Source organism: Falco peregrinus, chromosome 5 (genome assembly GCF_023634155.1).
Source record: "Falco peregrinus isolate bFalPer1 chromosome 5, bFalPer1.pri, whole genome shotgun sequence".
Taxonomy (NCBI): Eukaryota; Metazoa; Chordata; class Aves; order Falconiformes; family Falconidae; genus Falco; species Falco peregrinus.
Window position 1 is genome coordinate 60091192 of NC_073725.1, and position 16512 is coordinate 60107703.

Consider the following 16512-nt stretch of genomic DNA (forward strand, 5'->3'; position numbering starts at 1 on the left):
AGGTGAATTAATTTCCCTTAAATTTCTCTTTTGCTTCTGTCTTCAGAAGAGACCTACCCACTGTGGCCAGTTTGTTTTATTAGCAAGCTAAAAAGGAAGTTGTTTTAGATACAACTCTATTCACCAGATCTGATCGTCTTCAGTAAGATCCAAGGTACCTTCTTAAATGCCTAAAATAAGATTTAAGGTGGTTCACCTCAAAGAATGGTTCCAGAAAGCCCATACATACTCTAGTGGCAACTTCAGTTGCATCGCCCTCTGTAGAGCTCTTTAGGTGCTCAACATCAGCGCCACATTCTCCTATCAACTTTTCAGCCCATTGCTGAGAAGTCTTCATAGTGCGTGCACAGCGAGTGCTCTCATGGCATTTCATTCAGATGCTTTATTCTTAGAGAAAGGTCAAATTCAACTGTACCTTTATATTGGCATGTGTTCTCAGTAACAATACTAGCTCCCTGTTTAAATCAGGATTTTTTTTGCTTTGGCCATCCAAGTTGTCTATTTCTTGACTACAGAAGGAACTGAGATACCTAAATGATCATTTTCTGAGGCAACTTGACAGAGCCTCATTATTAGGCACTACAACACCTACGTAGTCTCTAAAAAAAAAAGAAAAAGAAAAAAGCTTTGTTCTTTTGGCTGCAAACCTGCTATGAATTTGTGTATATTGTATTTGGGGCATTTTGCCCTCTGATGAGTGAGCTTCCCAATACATATTTTGGTATTTCTCTGTTTCCTGCATCTCCTGGACTGCAGTTGTCTTCAGCCTTCAGAAGTTCACAGGACCAAATGCCTTACCATGGCTATTGCAGACATACTGTGGCGTGCAGGAGGCAACGAAAAAGCAATCGTGGCACTGTAAGTAGGAGAAGCAGTTTTAGTTGTTGTACAATGCTCCTGTGCTTGTGCCTGTTATATATGTACATGGTTTATCAAATGAAAGTTTTGTAAGATGTATTTATGCAGTCTAAAATGGCTTAGGGAGAAATGCAAAATGTCATTCCTGCTGTCCCAGTAGCTGGGACAGGATAGTCAAATTCTTTGAAATTGCTGTGAAAGATACTGTAGATATCATTGAGGCTAGGGTTCCTCTAAAATCTTTACAACAGTTATTTTTCCAGACACAGCATTTTCCTCCAACAATTTTATATTGCAGGATATTTTGTTATGGCTGGGATTATTTTCCTTGTGCTGTAGCTGCCTACGTTACTTAGATTATACTATGCAGTTAGGCTGTTTGTACACAAGTCATCTAACTTTAAGATTGCTAGCTTTGGCTGTACTGGATCCTACATGATATTTTTAATCATGTAAAGTGAACCAGGTTTTGTGAGAATATGTCATATCTTTTATTAGATCAACTAAGATAGCTGAAAAATAACAGAGAAGCACGTAAGTCCTTCTTCAAACCTGAGATAGAAGCAGCAAATTCAAAGACATTTCAAGTGATATTTTGCATATTTTACATCTATAAAATGCTTCCTTTGTGATGATATTGTAGATATGTTCTTCTGCTTGTTTTAAAGTATTTTTAAAATATTCTTTTCCAATAAAAATGTTACTAACATCTTAAAACTATATTTATCCTCTTTTGTATAGAGAAACTCGTAATTCATATTAAATTGACTGGGAGAGCACAGCACAGCTAAATTATGTGCTTCATTGATAAGTTTGTTTAATATGTAAAATGAACTTATTATACAAGAAGTCCTTTTTAAAAAAAGTAGTTAAAAATATTAATACAAAATCTTTGGCTCATCATTCAGTTCATATAACATGTTGATTTCTCACTTTGTTCCTTTTAACATGAGCTTTGGTTTTGTCTGAGTATCTTCTTCAGGCCATCAGGAAGACAGCAGTTCATTCCCATAGGAAAATACAAGGCAGATGGAATCTTAGAAACTGTAAGGCTCTGTGTAACTCACAGTAACATTCTCCATATATCCTCTTTCTAGCTATTCTCATTTTAGTACAATGAATCTGATTTCCATTGCTCTTTTAGTGTTATAACATCTTTTATGTCAAATTAGTTAGTTGTGATTCAAAACCCAATAGGAAATAACAAAATCCTGTAGCCTCTTTGGCTCTGAAGTGTCCCAGTATCTGTGGGCGATTGGTCTCTCTGAAGTCCTTTTTGTTCTGTCTACCTTTCAAGCTTATAAACTGTGCCTTTTATTAATATGTGATAAGAGTGAACTGGGTCCTTTCAAGTTGACCAGCATGGCTGTGAGCATTAAAAGGCAGTATTTTCTTCTTGTCTTACATAGAATTCTTTGCTTTTTTTTTTTTTTTTTTTCCTTCAGAAGTTCCAAATGGCAAAGTGCTTTCCAGTTATGTCTTGTTTCCGTCTGAAGATCTCAAGTAGTTTTGCAAACAGCAATGCAATAAGCCAGGCTTCAGTGGTTTGAGGAATTAGTGGCCTCCTAAATGGAGGAACGGATGATCTTTTAAGAACCAGCCAGTTTTGGAAGAACTGGAAGTGAAAATCTGTATAAATAGGGTGAATGCAACAGAAAACCTTGGCTATAATATGCTCTTCCAAGAGACAGGATAGATTATTTAATTAATATGTTATCATAATTCTGATCTGCTGGCTATTTCAGAGTGCAATGAACACCATTGTGCTGCCTCTAATATTGCTTAACAAAGGTAATGTGGGCATAACCACAGAGAAAATGTGATGGAAAAGAATATAATCCAGACTGCTTGATCTTTCCACACACAGTATCCACAATACCATCATTTCTGTCAAAATCTGAAGATGGAAAAATAGACAAAGAATGTTGAAATAAGGGCCTGGATCTGTGAACTTCATGTTAAATAAGAGTAGTCATGGGAGTATTCTCTTGAGTATGATCAGAAATGCTCTGATATATGGCTGCTATAGATGGCCCAGCACATACATACAAAATCCTGAGCTACTTTCCATTCTGTGTTTTCTAAAGCTGCAGTATTCCTGTGTTTGTTGTAGGAATTGTTTTTCATTGCATAAACAATGCTTAAAATTGACTCAAACTGTCTGTTTAATTAATTTAAAAACAAGAAGCAGTATTACAAAATTCAGAATATATGAAGTGCTGAGATACAATATTATACCAAGAAACAACAGTAATAGGTAGAGTTCATTAGATCTTTATTCTATTTTGTTAGTTCAAATCTTTCCAGTCAGATTTAAAGTTTTCACTACTTTAGCTCAGCTTTCAGGTTATAAAAATGCATTGCTATTGTTTCAGTTACTTTTTTTTCTTTTTGCATTTCTTCCCAGCTAATACTACATAGTGCCACAAGATACGAAGATTTGGTTGTATTTCTTCAGCAGAATATTCACCAGGTACTCTGTATAGAGAAGATAATAAACCTGTTATAGTTCAGCTGCTATCTTTCTGCTTTTATCAGTCTCACGTGATAACATCTGAACATTGTTTCAAACACTATATGGGTATGTCTTGCTTTTTAAGAACCAGAGCAAGAAATTAAATTTTGGCATAAATGAGAACAATTCTGCTTTCTGTTTGATTTGCATTTCTTTAGAATTGGTCAAAAAATGTGCGTAACAAAATAAAACGTGTCCTTTTCTTTTTCAGTTTGAAATTGGTCCCTGCGGGTGCATCCTTCTGACTGTGTCTGTCATCTTATCAAGATCTATCAATCTGTGAGTGTCTTTGTATCTGTGTTTCATAAACTGCAAAGCAAGAAAGCTGTACAAAGTGAGGAAATAACTGTGATGTAGTTAACTCTCTGGCCTTTTTAATCTATCTTGATGTTTACTCTGAAAAATATAGGGAAGTTATGCAGATTTACTCACTTAATCTTCGTTTCATTGTATACACGCACACACACTTGTGTATATATATATTTATATTTGCTGTTAAAGTGGCAGTGATCAGCCCACCACATCTGATACAAATGACTCCATCTAAACATTAAGCAACATGTTTAAGGTAGTTGCCTATGCTCCCTGTCTTGACAGCTGAAAGCAAGACTCATTTAGAGAGTTATTTACGTCACATACTTTAGGTATCTGTCTTAGGTAAGGATGAATAACTTGTTTGTGCTGCCACAATCTCTCCATCAATGATGATAAAGGAAGGCTAGTATACAGTGGATTAGCAGCTCACTTTTAGGTAGCTATAAATAAGGTATGACATATCTGGTCTCAGTTTATTGGTTGGATAAATATACTGAGTTCTAACCAACAGGTAGTTGTTATAGCCACTTTTAAAAACTCATTGAGGCTTGCCCAAGCACATTTGCAGTTATTTGTGCTTTTATACAGATTAAATGTATTTCTGTGTTACTGTGAATATCGGAGTGGATCACAATATAAAAGCTTTCTTCATTTTTTCAAATTCCACTTCTGTAAAAATCTCCTAGCATTATCTGCAAGTGAAAAGAACTGTTCCCTGACAACTTGCAATAACCGCTGACATGAAGAGAGCAGTTGTTCTTGAAAAAAGCATGGGTTTATGTAAGCTTTTATTTCTTACTTCACTACATTGTCTTGAAAATAAATAACAACTTAGTCCGAATTTGTGATAAACCTTCAACTTCTCACCTACTGAGATTCCTACAAGCATTTACAGATTTTAGTTTTGGTTTTGTCATTTCTTCCTTCCTTCTACAGGCCATTGGCTTAACTCCACTTTTGCACCCTTAACACAAATGATGTGATAATTTTATAGCATAAGTAATTTATTCTCATTTTTCTGAGCTAGTTACCACAGAGAGGTCCAGATTAGTAAAGGTATTTGAACAAGTAATGGTATATTTCGCATTTGGTAGGATCACCAAAAGCACCAATGTTGCTAATTGCTATTGACTGCATTGCTTTACTTGCTATAAAATGGTAAACATTCTTTAATAATATAAGCAAGGAGCTTATTTTCCCCATCACCTCTCAGTTCTTAACAGATGGATTATGACAAGGCCAGTCAATCATCTGGGTTTGTGTTTGGGGGAGCTAAGTGTCTATAGTGAGTGTGAAAATTCCTTATGGTACCTATTTGCATTTTTAGGTATCTAAATATTTTTACATTTCTGGACCACAGTGTCAAAATTGTTTATACAATGAATCAAGTAGGATTCATGACTTTCTCACAGAACTTCATTTTAAAGTACCTTTACTCTTCTAGCTTGGTACTGTGTAATACATTGCTTTGCTACCTATCTTTTGTTTATAAGAATCAGGAATTTTTCTCTGTCATTAGATACAGTGGAATGTGTTTTCAGATCTTTGCATATTTTTTTTTAGAAGTGCAAACTGAATTTTGTTTATGTAGTTTTCAGTAATAAATTTTAATGGCTATGTCATAGTACTTCCCTTAGGGTATTGCAAATATCAAGACAAATAACTGACTGCTCATATCATCAAGAAACATGTACCATTTAGTGAGTGTTACAAGCATTGTAAGTAATTATTTACATAACGGGCATATTTCTGGATGAATAATTGAAGACAAATAAGAGTTGTTTTAGGTAATGGAATTTTCATCCAGTAAGAGATCTCCCTTGGATTTTTGTCACAGTATTTTAAAAGAAAATCAGTGGTTTGGTTGTTTTGTTTTGTTTTTTTTAAAGAAAACTCCATGGAAGTTTCAATTATCCTCATTTTTGTGTGCATATTCTATTGAAACAGCTAGATTAATTGATTAATTAATTAAATAATTTTAGTGGAGAAGCTGACATATTTTAGTTTCCGAAATCACATTGAAATGCTTCTGTTTGGGTCAGTTCTTCACCGTGTGCTCATAATGCTGACTCTCCCCCCTTGGTAAATATCTCTTCTATAAATAACTGGCATTTCCTGTAAGCAAGTTGAAGGCTGAGAATGGAATAGTCTCGAACCGTGGTTACCATAAAGATGCAGAGGTATGTCCAATGAAACCAAACCAGAGCATTTACATTTTGTACGACAAAGAGAAGACTGGTATTTTGATTAATGAATACTGAAACGTTTCTTTCAATCAAAAATATCTCTCCCAATGTTTTCTGTTCCATGAATAAGATCCACTGTTCATTAAAGCTTGCATGTTAGGATATAATTAGAAGAAAATAATAATACTTTATTTTATATGGAAGCATTAATTACAAGTTAAAAGGCAGATCACTGAATGTGGACTAAATGGTGAGGTTGTTTTATTGAAGGGTAAGTACCACTTTAGCAAGACCTGTGCAGTTCAACCCATCCAGAACTGATCTAGGAGTGACAGATAATGACACCACAAAGCTTACAGACTCCTTAGAGCAGTCCCATCTGCTTCCTGTCTCTGTAGAGATGGAAGATGGCATGCAATTGTGACATGCCATGTAACTTGGGAATGAAAACTGCAGTGGTTGGTATGTTTCAGAATGATCAAGACCTGTTAGCACCTTCCTAAATCTGTGACTAAGTTTTAGCAGTTCAGAAAGATCTCATAGTGCCAACAATGGAGTAATCTCATATGAATTTAACCTTCTAACAAGTATGCCAAGTCTCAGTCCTCCCAGCTCCCTCTGTAATCAATGAAGAGAGAAGCTTTTCCAAGAGTCAGCCCATTCAAAAATAAGTGTCAAGAAAGGTGAAGAGAATTGCTGTGGACAGTGCCTATATTTTTTCTTTGATTTTGGAGGGAGAACTACTAGCTAAGACTCCTATTTTTTTAGGTGTTTACTGTTTTGAGGGTAAAGATCTACCTTACTTATCTTTATTTACTTTCTATGGAAATATGTACATCTAGGCTTTCTTTATGCCCCCAAAAAAGGAAAAAAAATGTCACTGTTGAATTGACTTATTTTGAATGACTAGCTTAGAAAGAGATAAAACGTGTCCTGAAATGCTTACTTATCTCCCCTACATAAAAAGAAAATCTAAATGACCTACTCATAGAGGCTTTACACTGTAAACATCAAGTAGTGAAATGAATTCTGTCTTACAGTGACTGGTCAATAAAATGGGAGATGAAATTCGGTGTTAATGCAAAGCATTACACATGGTCAAACCACAGTCTGAACTATACTTACCTAGTGATGGACTTTAGTCTTTTATAAAAAGGAGAGAAAATCTGTTACTACTACTAATAATTTAATTATCTGAACATATAAATTCAATTTTCTGTGATAGACAAAGAAGAAATTATGCGTTGGGAGTTACAGTGATAAGAAATGAGAACAGAATAAAAACATGGTAATACAGTTGTGTAATATATGATCTTCTCATGTTTTTATCTTGCATGTAGTCTTGTCTCGCAGGGTCAGTAAAGACACATTAGAACTAGAACACACTGGAAGACAAAACCAAAGCTTCTCTAGTGTGGACCAGCTTCTGCATGAGGACAGATAAAATCCTTCCTCTTTGGCATTGATGGATGTGATAAAAGTTTAGACATCTTTGATAAGATTGAACAAGGAGTGATTATACTTTATTTCTCAGAGTCCAAAAGCTTGGGCACTGTCATGGAAATGCTCAGGCTTCAGTTTTAAAACAAACGACAGTACTTTTTTTCCACAGCATAAGTAACTTTCAGTACTAGAAGATGAGGGCAAAAGTATGAAGAGGTTCAGATAAATTTAGACAAATTACTGGAACACACATGCTTCGGTACCTTTAAATACACCTGTCTAGATGTAATCTCTATGTGCCCTGTTTTTGTGTTCTGCCTTGATGTTTGCTACTGCTGCTGCTGACTGTATGCTGGGATAGGCTGACTTTTGGTCTGGCTCCATAATTTTTACATTGTTACTGAATTTTCTTGTAAATGGAAATTCCAGATTTCAGCCAGGTCTATTGGGCAGTTGTTCTAAATCACTGAGAATATAAATATTTCTATTTAGCACTGCTTTGTAGGTTTTCATAATGAGTTTATCATACTCCATGCACTAATGATCATCACTGGTAGAACTGATAACAAATGGCCAAAGAGGAGTGAGAATTTTTGAGGAAGTTGCTGAGAACGTGTTGTTGCTTCCGGTACAGGAAGGAATGCTAGTCAGTAACAATTGTAACCTCTTAACAATTGTAAGCTGTTTTTAAATTTTTTTTACAACCAGTGAAAAATTAAAAAATAGTAAGCATATTGTATTAGCTCAGGGGACTAATCTTCCTGAATGTGCAAAATGTGTACTAAAATCTTCATGTTGTTAAAAGCTACAAAATATTTTTCATGTACCTGGGAGACACTGAGCGTAAAGGTGGGCTGTAAGCCCCAGTGTGGGCCTCACCATTGCATCCAAGACTGGCACATTGTGTGTAGGAAAGTTATGAATACTCAGGAGTATACTCAGGAGTTATGAATACTCAGAATCACTCAGGAGTGATTTATGCTGACCCCCATAACGGCAGCTTCAGTAAACCCAGGTTTAACTGAAGTTGCAACGTGTACTGGAACTGCAGTGCAAGTTTTCTCTGCTAGATGCTGCCTCATCACCTCTAACACTTGGCACCTTCCTCATTGTCCTTACGCATGCAAAACCATTGCTGCATTGGGATGTGGCTGATTCTGATCCACTCGTTGAGAAGCCTTCGTTAAGTTTCAGCTTCTTACCAACCAGTCACACTGTTTTCTTTGCCATATTTTTCTTGATCAGTGCAATAACTTTATTGCATAAATCCATCATTATTAGAACCTGCTATAGCAAAGAACATATTGAATGAGGAAATTCCTTAGGTCACATTCCTTTGTAGAAAAGCAGTTTATTGCCATTTTCAAACTACCTGGAGAAAATAAACACAGACTTGTGTTACTCACAAATTTGCTGACCAATAGAATCAAACCTCCAGTGTTTGCAATCTCTTTTGTCAGCTTAGGGATGTTATCATTTACTGATAGCAGATCACAAATGTAATTCTGCAGTCAGCATTGGTCATTTGGGTATGTTTTCAGTTTTTTCTCTGAAGTGTTTTTGTGAGAATAAAGAAAACAATGGTTTTTTCTGTGGAGGAAAAAAAGCAGAGTGGTTTCTCAATTCAAGAGGAAGCTGTGTACTTCATTAAGGTTGGCCTTTTATAAACCTAAGAAAATGCACAACACCGTTTTCCTTATTGTGATCCCACAACTCTAATAACTATCTTTCTGTAGTCTTTACTGCTCCAGAAATGTGTACACCCTGTTTCAAAATTCTTCGTGCTGTTTCCATTTCTGAGTTTGGGAGTTTTGATTGTTTGAGGGTTGGTTTGGTTTGGGTTTTTTTGCTTTTCTTTTCTTTTTTTTTTCTCCCCCCCCCCCCCCCCCCCCAAAAGCCAATGCTGTACTATTAAATTATTAAATGTAATAAATCACATCTTGATTCCTTAGCAGTCAAGGACTTCTCAAAGCAAATAAGTCTGCCCTTAGTTATCAGCAATTTATCTAGTTTTCTGAAATCATCTGTCATTTAACAAATTTTTACTAAGGGGAATCAAGTGATGAAAAATATGTTGTTTTGTGCCCTTGAGCGCTTATTCTTCATTCCTTTGCTACCGTTTTACTGAATGAGGGAAGTTAAATTTCTTTCACCTGTCATTCTAATCCATCCTTGAAATGAACACACAAACATCAAATCATGTTAATCGCTATCTGGTAAACCTGTTCCATCTCAAAAAAAATCCTTCCCATAATAAATGAAGCTGAGCTGCACTTGACATATTATAGGACAGAGAAGTTTTTTCTTCTTTGAACTTCATGTAAGAGGAAAGCCTAATCAGAAGAGCTAACGAACCAGTGGCTACAATCCCTCTCTGGCTGTGCAGAGCATCTAGCCTCAGCATGTACAGAACTCTTATACCTTTGAATTAACAACTTGCTCATCTGAGGAATCTGATTTTTAAATGCTCTGAAGATTTTGGATGAACTATGCATTGTTATCATTATTATGGATGTATGCAAATACATCCATTTGTCAACTTGGTTTTACTCACGTAATTATTTGTCCAGTTTCAAGCCATATTCCAAGAATCTTCCTGCTTTAGTCCATTGGCAAACTATTTTATCGATTAAAAAAATTACTCAACACTTCTGTCCTTACTTCCTGTGTAGAACAGCATTTCACAGTGAGACATACTGTCATGTACGTACTTTATATATTTATAGTACAGTGATATTTATGGGCTGTAATGAAGATCAGAAGCTCTCCTTGCCAAGGAGTAAGAAAGAGTAAAACCACATCCAGAGTCACCTCAGCATACCACTTACTACTCCCCAATCGCCCTGACCATATATGCCCCGATTTATGGGGCAAACAGATGTGTTCATCCTTATTTCACACAGGAGAAAGTTATCTCAGATTTGCTGCAGGGTAAGAGCATGTATATATGTAATTCCTATGGGTCACACTCTACCTGGCATCAAGATCAGTTGTTTGCCCCTAGCCACACAATTCCTGCTCTACAGAGTTTTCATAGAACAGGAGAGACGTGACAAATGGGAAGCAGAAGCCTGTAGGGATTTGTCAAAGAGCTTCCAGATGTGTATAATTTGTTGGGCATGTGCTATAAGCATGTGAGCACATTGGTTTTCTGTGGCCAGAACGAAGTGCCACAAATCAGAGAAGAAACCATAAACTGACTACTGAACCTTGACATCTCTGGCTGTGCTGTTACCTGCCTTTCAGACTTGATTTGCTGCTCCATTTTCATCTGGATTATTTCATATTGATGCAAGAGCCAAAGAAGGTGCAGAATAAGCACTCTTAATTAACCATAAACATCATTATGATTAACAATTTTAAATAATCTCAGGTAACCTTATTAACATTATAAAATATTAGCGCAATGAAAACATATTTGAAGCCAAGCATTGGGAAGACTACCTTTACTCAATAAGACAAGTTTTTATAGAGTTCTGTAACCAAAAATAATCATCACTGTGGTAATCTGTATCAAGCCATTTTCTTCTGTATCTTTTCCTATATCCTTTCTGTATCCTTTTTGATATCTTTTACTGTGAAATAACCCTGATTCTGACGTATTACTTGACTTTGAAATCCTTCAGTGACTTAGGACACTGAAAAAGAAAGTGATGCTCTGTTGGCACATGAATTGCGGATGGAACAATGGGTCCTCCACCCTCAGTCCACTTTCCTTAACTGATACCTTTTCCTGTCTCAGATCCAATCTTTAATTTAGAGTTCCCCTAAAATGCACCTACTTTCCTCACGCTATTTGGCTTGTGAAGAAAGGCTTTCTGTAAAATGACCATTTGGCTTTTCCAATGGTAAAAGCAATTAGAACTTTACATAAAAGATCCAGTCACATGGGGCATACTCAGTTCTTGATGGAGATATATTTTTCTGTGAGCCAGTTTTCTGGGAAAACTTTTTCAGAGGTAGTTCCCACCCCACTTGAGAATGCCTGGGAGACCAACAGCAAGGGGAAATTACGTGTGTGAGCAGTTTTCACTCTGTCTAGAATTATGTAATAAAAATACACATATTTTATGGCTTAGTCTTTTGGTGTTTGAAAAAGATAGGGAAGCAGCTATTTTTAAGGGGAAACAGCTGTCAACTACGTTACAGTGCTAAAAACAAGTAGCTTGACCTAACTGAAAAATCCATATTTGAGAGTCTCAGACCTCTCCAAGACCCATTTGTGACTTTACAACATGGAGGAAACATGAGATTAGATTTATCAAGAACAGTGGGAGGAGAGCAAATGGGAGAGTTTGTGTGGGATCCAGTCCTTGGTAGGGAAGAACTGAGTCCTTGTTTGTTTGGGTAAGTGAACTTCTGTGCTTCCTGCTTGATAGGTTGCATGCAATTCATAATCTTCAGGATCTTCCTTGTCTTTGAGGCTCTCATGTGTGAATTAGACAGAGGCCTGTCTAGCTGAAGTATTCTGTGGGCAAGAATTGCTTTCCACATTAATAAATATATTAATAAGTGTAGAACTTTGATGAAGGACAGATTTGCAGCATCAGCTGCTAAGAGGTGATAAAGAAGGGAGTTTGCTTGGAAGAAGTTTATGTTTTTCCTTCAAAGAAAGACAAGACATGGGCAGTAAGTGAGGCAGCCTTAGCAATATTTGAAGGTGGATGTGAGACCAAGATCTGATGCTATGAGATTTATATTCTTTCATAAATGGATATGCAGTGGCATATATTGATGTATGAAATGTCATCTTATAAAACTTGAGGAAGATGGGACTGAAGAACAAAAGAGTAAAGCTAGAAATTATGATAGAAGGGGATATTGAAGACAAGATACAGAAAGGGAGAGTAGGGTCTGACACAACACAAATATGTAGCATCTGTGAAATCAAATCTGAAGATAAGGAATCTATACAGATGAGGAATATGACCCAGGTGGAAACACAACCACAAAGGCAAAGAAGAGGAAAAGTTGAATTAGGTTTGAAGAAGTTTGCTGCACTGAAGAACAAGGTTTAGTGGTAAAGGAGACAAAAAAAAAAAAAGAAACCAAATTCAGAAAAAAAGGGAAGAATCAAGAAAACAAAGAGGTTTTTGTCCTGACTCTGACATATTGCTAGGTAAGGGAATGATAGATATATTGGTACATAATGGGGGTGTGTTTGTGTGTGAAGACAAAAAACGTGGGATTTGAGCAAATAATAGAGAGAGACATGTGACTCTAGTCTCCCTGTTAAGAAAACTGAGGAAGCCTGTCACCAACATGGGTCCACAGAACAGAGTAGTGGACTGTATACTGGCTGATAGCAAATTTGGTGTGGAAATGCAACAGAAAGATTTCTTATGGCAACAGGGGAAAAAGTCCAGATACATCCCCCAACACATCCAGTTCCTTCTAGAACAGACAGAATAAATCATAAAGTTGAGGAACATGCCCAAAGAGAAGGAACCTTATTAGCTCGTCCTCTGAAGAATTTTCTGATTTCTAAAGAAAGAGTGCGAAAGAATGAAAACAGAGAGGTGCTCAACAAATAGCTCTAGCACTAGCAGTCTGAGTCCTGGTGTTGGAAAATACAAAAATTATGTGATGCAGATGAGGTCAGACCCAGACCTTGACTCACAGAAATTTAAAGCTAAGCAATTTCCTTATTGTACCAATAAAACAATATCAGGAAAATATGTGAAGTTTCTGTGTAGAGTGGATGTGGCTGTTACTAACAATAAAGTAAAGAATGCTCCAAATCTAAATTAATATTCTGCCTTAAATTTCAGTAAGGAGGTCAAGATTTTCAGTGGTGCAAAGTCAGTGTGGGTAACTGGAATCCGTGCATAGAAATTGAATTAAATTTGTAGGAGGTAAAACTGAACCTGAAAATGTGATGGCTACACAACATGAAGAAAAAAAATAAACTAGGTATCTTTTTGCCTGTATCTTATTCCTAAACTTAGGTAAGATTTTCTGAGCTCTCTTTTGCTTTGTCAGACTTTATGAATGGACTTGATGCTGAAAGCTTACATACTTCGTCATATTAAAACACTTGCCCCATTAAAACATACAGTAACCTTGTATCTGTGGGGCAGTAAGTCTGGAGAAGTTGGTGTTCTCCATCTCCAAATACTGAAATAGCTAGCACCTAAAATCAAAGATACAATGACAATAATGCTTAATACCTTTTCACAATACAGGTCACCATATAAATGTGTGACAGCAAACAATGCTTCCATTTAAGAAAGATGGAAAGGCAGACCAAGCAACTTGGCCTTTATCTCAGCAAGTTGAAAAGCTGTAGGCAAAATTCTGAACAAAATGTAACTAAATACAGAAATAAATGGAAAATGTCAGGGAATGCAGTCTGATTTTACAGAAGAAAACTTATACAAGACTGAACTGATATTCTACTTTGATAAAAGAGCTGACTTTTTAAAGTGGGAAATGAGATAGGTGAATTCTATCTGAACTTCAAGAAAGCACATGCAATTATACTACTAAATGGAGAATTTTTAGTTAAACTGAAAAAAATATTGGAATAAAATAAGTTAATGGAGAGGTAATAAAATGCTTTTGTATTTGATATTATGCCAAATGAGAAGTCATTTGCTAATGTGAAAATAAGAGATCTTTTAAGAATTGTAAAGGTGATAAAGGTGCTCAGAAGAGTTATTACTGTGGGGGAGGTTACTGACAGAGTTCCTCAATGATCAATCTGGGATTAAACTGAGGTTTTGTTCCTTACAGTAATGTTGGAAAAAGGGAGTGGTGTGCTCATGAAATGTACTGATGACTCCAAAGTTGAAAGGTACTGTCAATACATAGAACAAATTGTGTTGCACAAAAAGAGTTGGCTCAGCTTCATGAGGGATGGTAATAAAAGAAAAATTTCTTTTAACTGCAGAATCGACAAGGTCATGCAAACAGAGACTACTTACTACTGTACTGTGGGGATTCATAAATTGTAAATGGCAGGATGAGCAGTTGAGAAAAGTAGTGGAGCACGCAGTGACTTTGAGCCAGTGTAATAAAATAGCATTGAATCTACTCTTTAGGGTGTATCAGCATAAATAGTTTTAGGAGGTGAAGAAATATTGATAGATTGTGCAAGGCACTCGTGTGTCCTCATTGAAATACCATCTCAAATTGGGATCACCCTTAAAACTGGGAGAAGTGTAGGGAAAGGGAAGATGAGGGGAATGAGAAACTGTCTCATAAAAGAAAACCAAAAGTTTTTATCTTACCTAACCTCAAAGTCAAATTTAGAAAGGGAACATAACTATTTTCTAAAAAATGAGAGGGTAGCAGTTGTAAGTAAACAAGATGGACTGAGAAGAGTTATTTAATTTAAAGAACAATGTTGGTACCAAATGAAAGTGTATCAGTACATTTAGCCTGTCATTCAATAAACCTAGTCAAAATGTGACCAGATTTCAGGTTCCTAAGCTACCACTGAGAAAAGTATGGAAAGCCAAGAAAGCATCTAAGAAATGTGGTTTTCTATGAAACAGAGTAACCGGGATGGCTGGATTTTACCTGCCAGATGCAGAGAACATGGTCTTCCTTTCCTCCTCTCTGCAACTCTGCTTTATCCCAGTGTGGGATATGGCTGTATTCCACACCATGGCTAATACAAGCTCAGAGTATTTGTTCTGAGAAGTATTTGAGATGTGAATTTTGTCGCCCCTCAGTTCCATGAGACTGTCCATATAGGGTCCAAGGAAAGGTTCATCTAGCCTATTAGCCTGTCGTTGATAGTGGAAAGCTGCGGCTGCTGAAGGAAACTGCGTGAGAAATGGGGTGAATATGGAGCAATTATTCTGCTGGTATATTCTCCATATTTCCGATAATAATTCAGAGACTTCCTAAGCTGGCAGTTGTATCCGGACCATTAAGTTTATTAGCCCTTGATGAATCTATCCTCCATGAATTTTTCTAAAACCTTTTTGAACCCTTTAATTGTTTTGGCCTTTGCACATCCTGGGGCAATGAGTTCCCCAGTGTAGTTATGTGCTTTGTCAAAGATTTTTTTCCCTTTGGTTTGCTTGAACCAGTTGCCCAGTAAGTCTACAGAGTGTTGCCTAGTTCTTGTTATGAAAAGTAGTGAGAACATGTTCCTTAATCATCTCCTTAGCATTGAGAAGTTTTTGAACTTCTGTTGCAGTCCATTAGTTGTGTCCTGCAGTGAAATGGTTCTCATCTATCTAGTCTCTTCTCATAGGAGAGCTGCTCCGTATCTTGACAGTAATTTCTTCTGGCCATCTGAACTTCCTCTGCTTCTACTGTCTAAATCCTCAAATTCTGTTACTGTTGAGCTAAAATCTATAACAAAGTGGCTATTTGAAACCGAGTGTTCATGCGTTGGCTTTAATTGACTTGTCCAACTGAGGAGTCTTTTTTTCCAGGCTGGCTACCCAGTGTTGTCATTTCTATAGCAACCTTATTTCTTAGTTGTATTCTAAAAAAAATATGCTCATCCTGTCTGCAGTGCCGGCATATTTGTGAGTATGATTTATCTGTCCAGCCCCTTGTATATCACAATTAGATGGCAATGCCCAAGTCATGGAAGGTTCGCTTTACTTTATGTTAGTCAGATGGAGAAAAGGAGTTTTCCAGTATTTTCTTTTTCTACTCTGCAAATTATGCAAGGTCACATAAATTACCTTCAGAATGTACCAATTTCTCTCCATGTACAAAAATGTAAAGAAGACCAGAGTAATTAACTGATGTTTATGTGTCCATCTTTAGATATAGGAGAATTAGTGATATGAAGCCCATCTTTAAGTGATTGATTAGCTTTGTCATTTTCCCAGTCTTGTTTTTTTTCCCTTTCAGGAAATCAAAGCAGTTCACAAATGAACTCTCTTGATTTTAGGGACATAAAATATGTTTATTTAAAAAAACCTCCTAAGATGTGAAAGAATAAGTGTGGTAATACTACAAAATAGAGCACTAACAAAAACTTTCATATTTTTGCCAAATATCAGCCAGTGTACTGTCATACTGTGCGCTGTTCAGCTGTTTGATAAACATAAGGGCAATATGGTTAAGCAGATCTGGGTTTAGGATCTTTGCTTAATGTGTTGCAGTCAGGAAGACATATTGCATTCAACAAGAAAGATAATTTATTTTTTTAAAAAAGTAGTGGATTGAATGTGCCAATAGATTAATCATTTCTCACATCAGATCTATCCCTCAGAAATACAA

General features: G+C 36.3%; 1 protein-coding gene across 1 annotated transcript in view; it reads left to right on the top strand.

Moving 5' to 3' along the window:
• Positions 1-16512, top strand: part of MINDY4 (MINDY lysine 48 deubiquitinase 4) — an 82423-nt gene that overhangs the window by 34212 nt on the left and 31699 nt on the right. Inside the window, exons 10-13 of the mRNA XM_005240965.3 lie at positions 757-858; positions 1841-1904; positions 3266-3331; positions 3585-3652. Of these exons, the coding sequence (XP_005241022.1) occupies positions 757-858; positions 1841-1904; positions 3266-3331; positions 3585-3652 (300 nt within the window). The remainder of the gene's footprint in view (positions 1-756; positions 859-1840; positions 1905-3265; positions 3332-3584; positions 3653-16512) is intronic.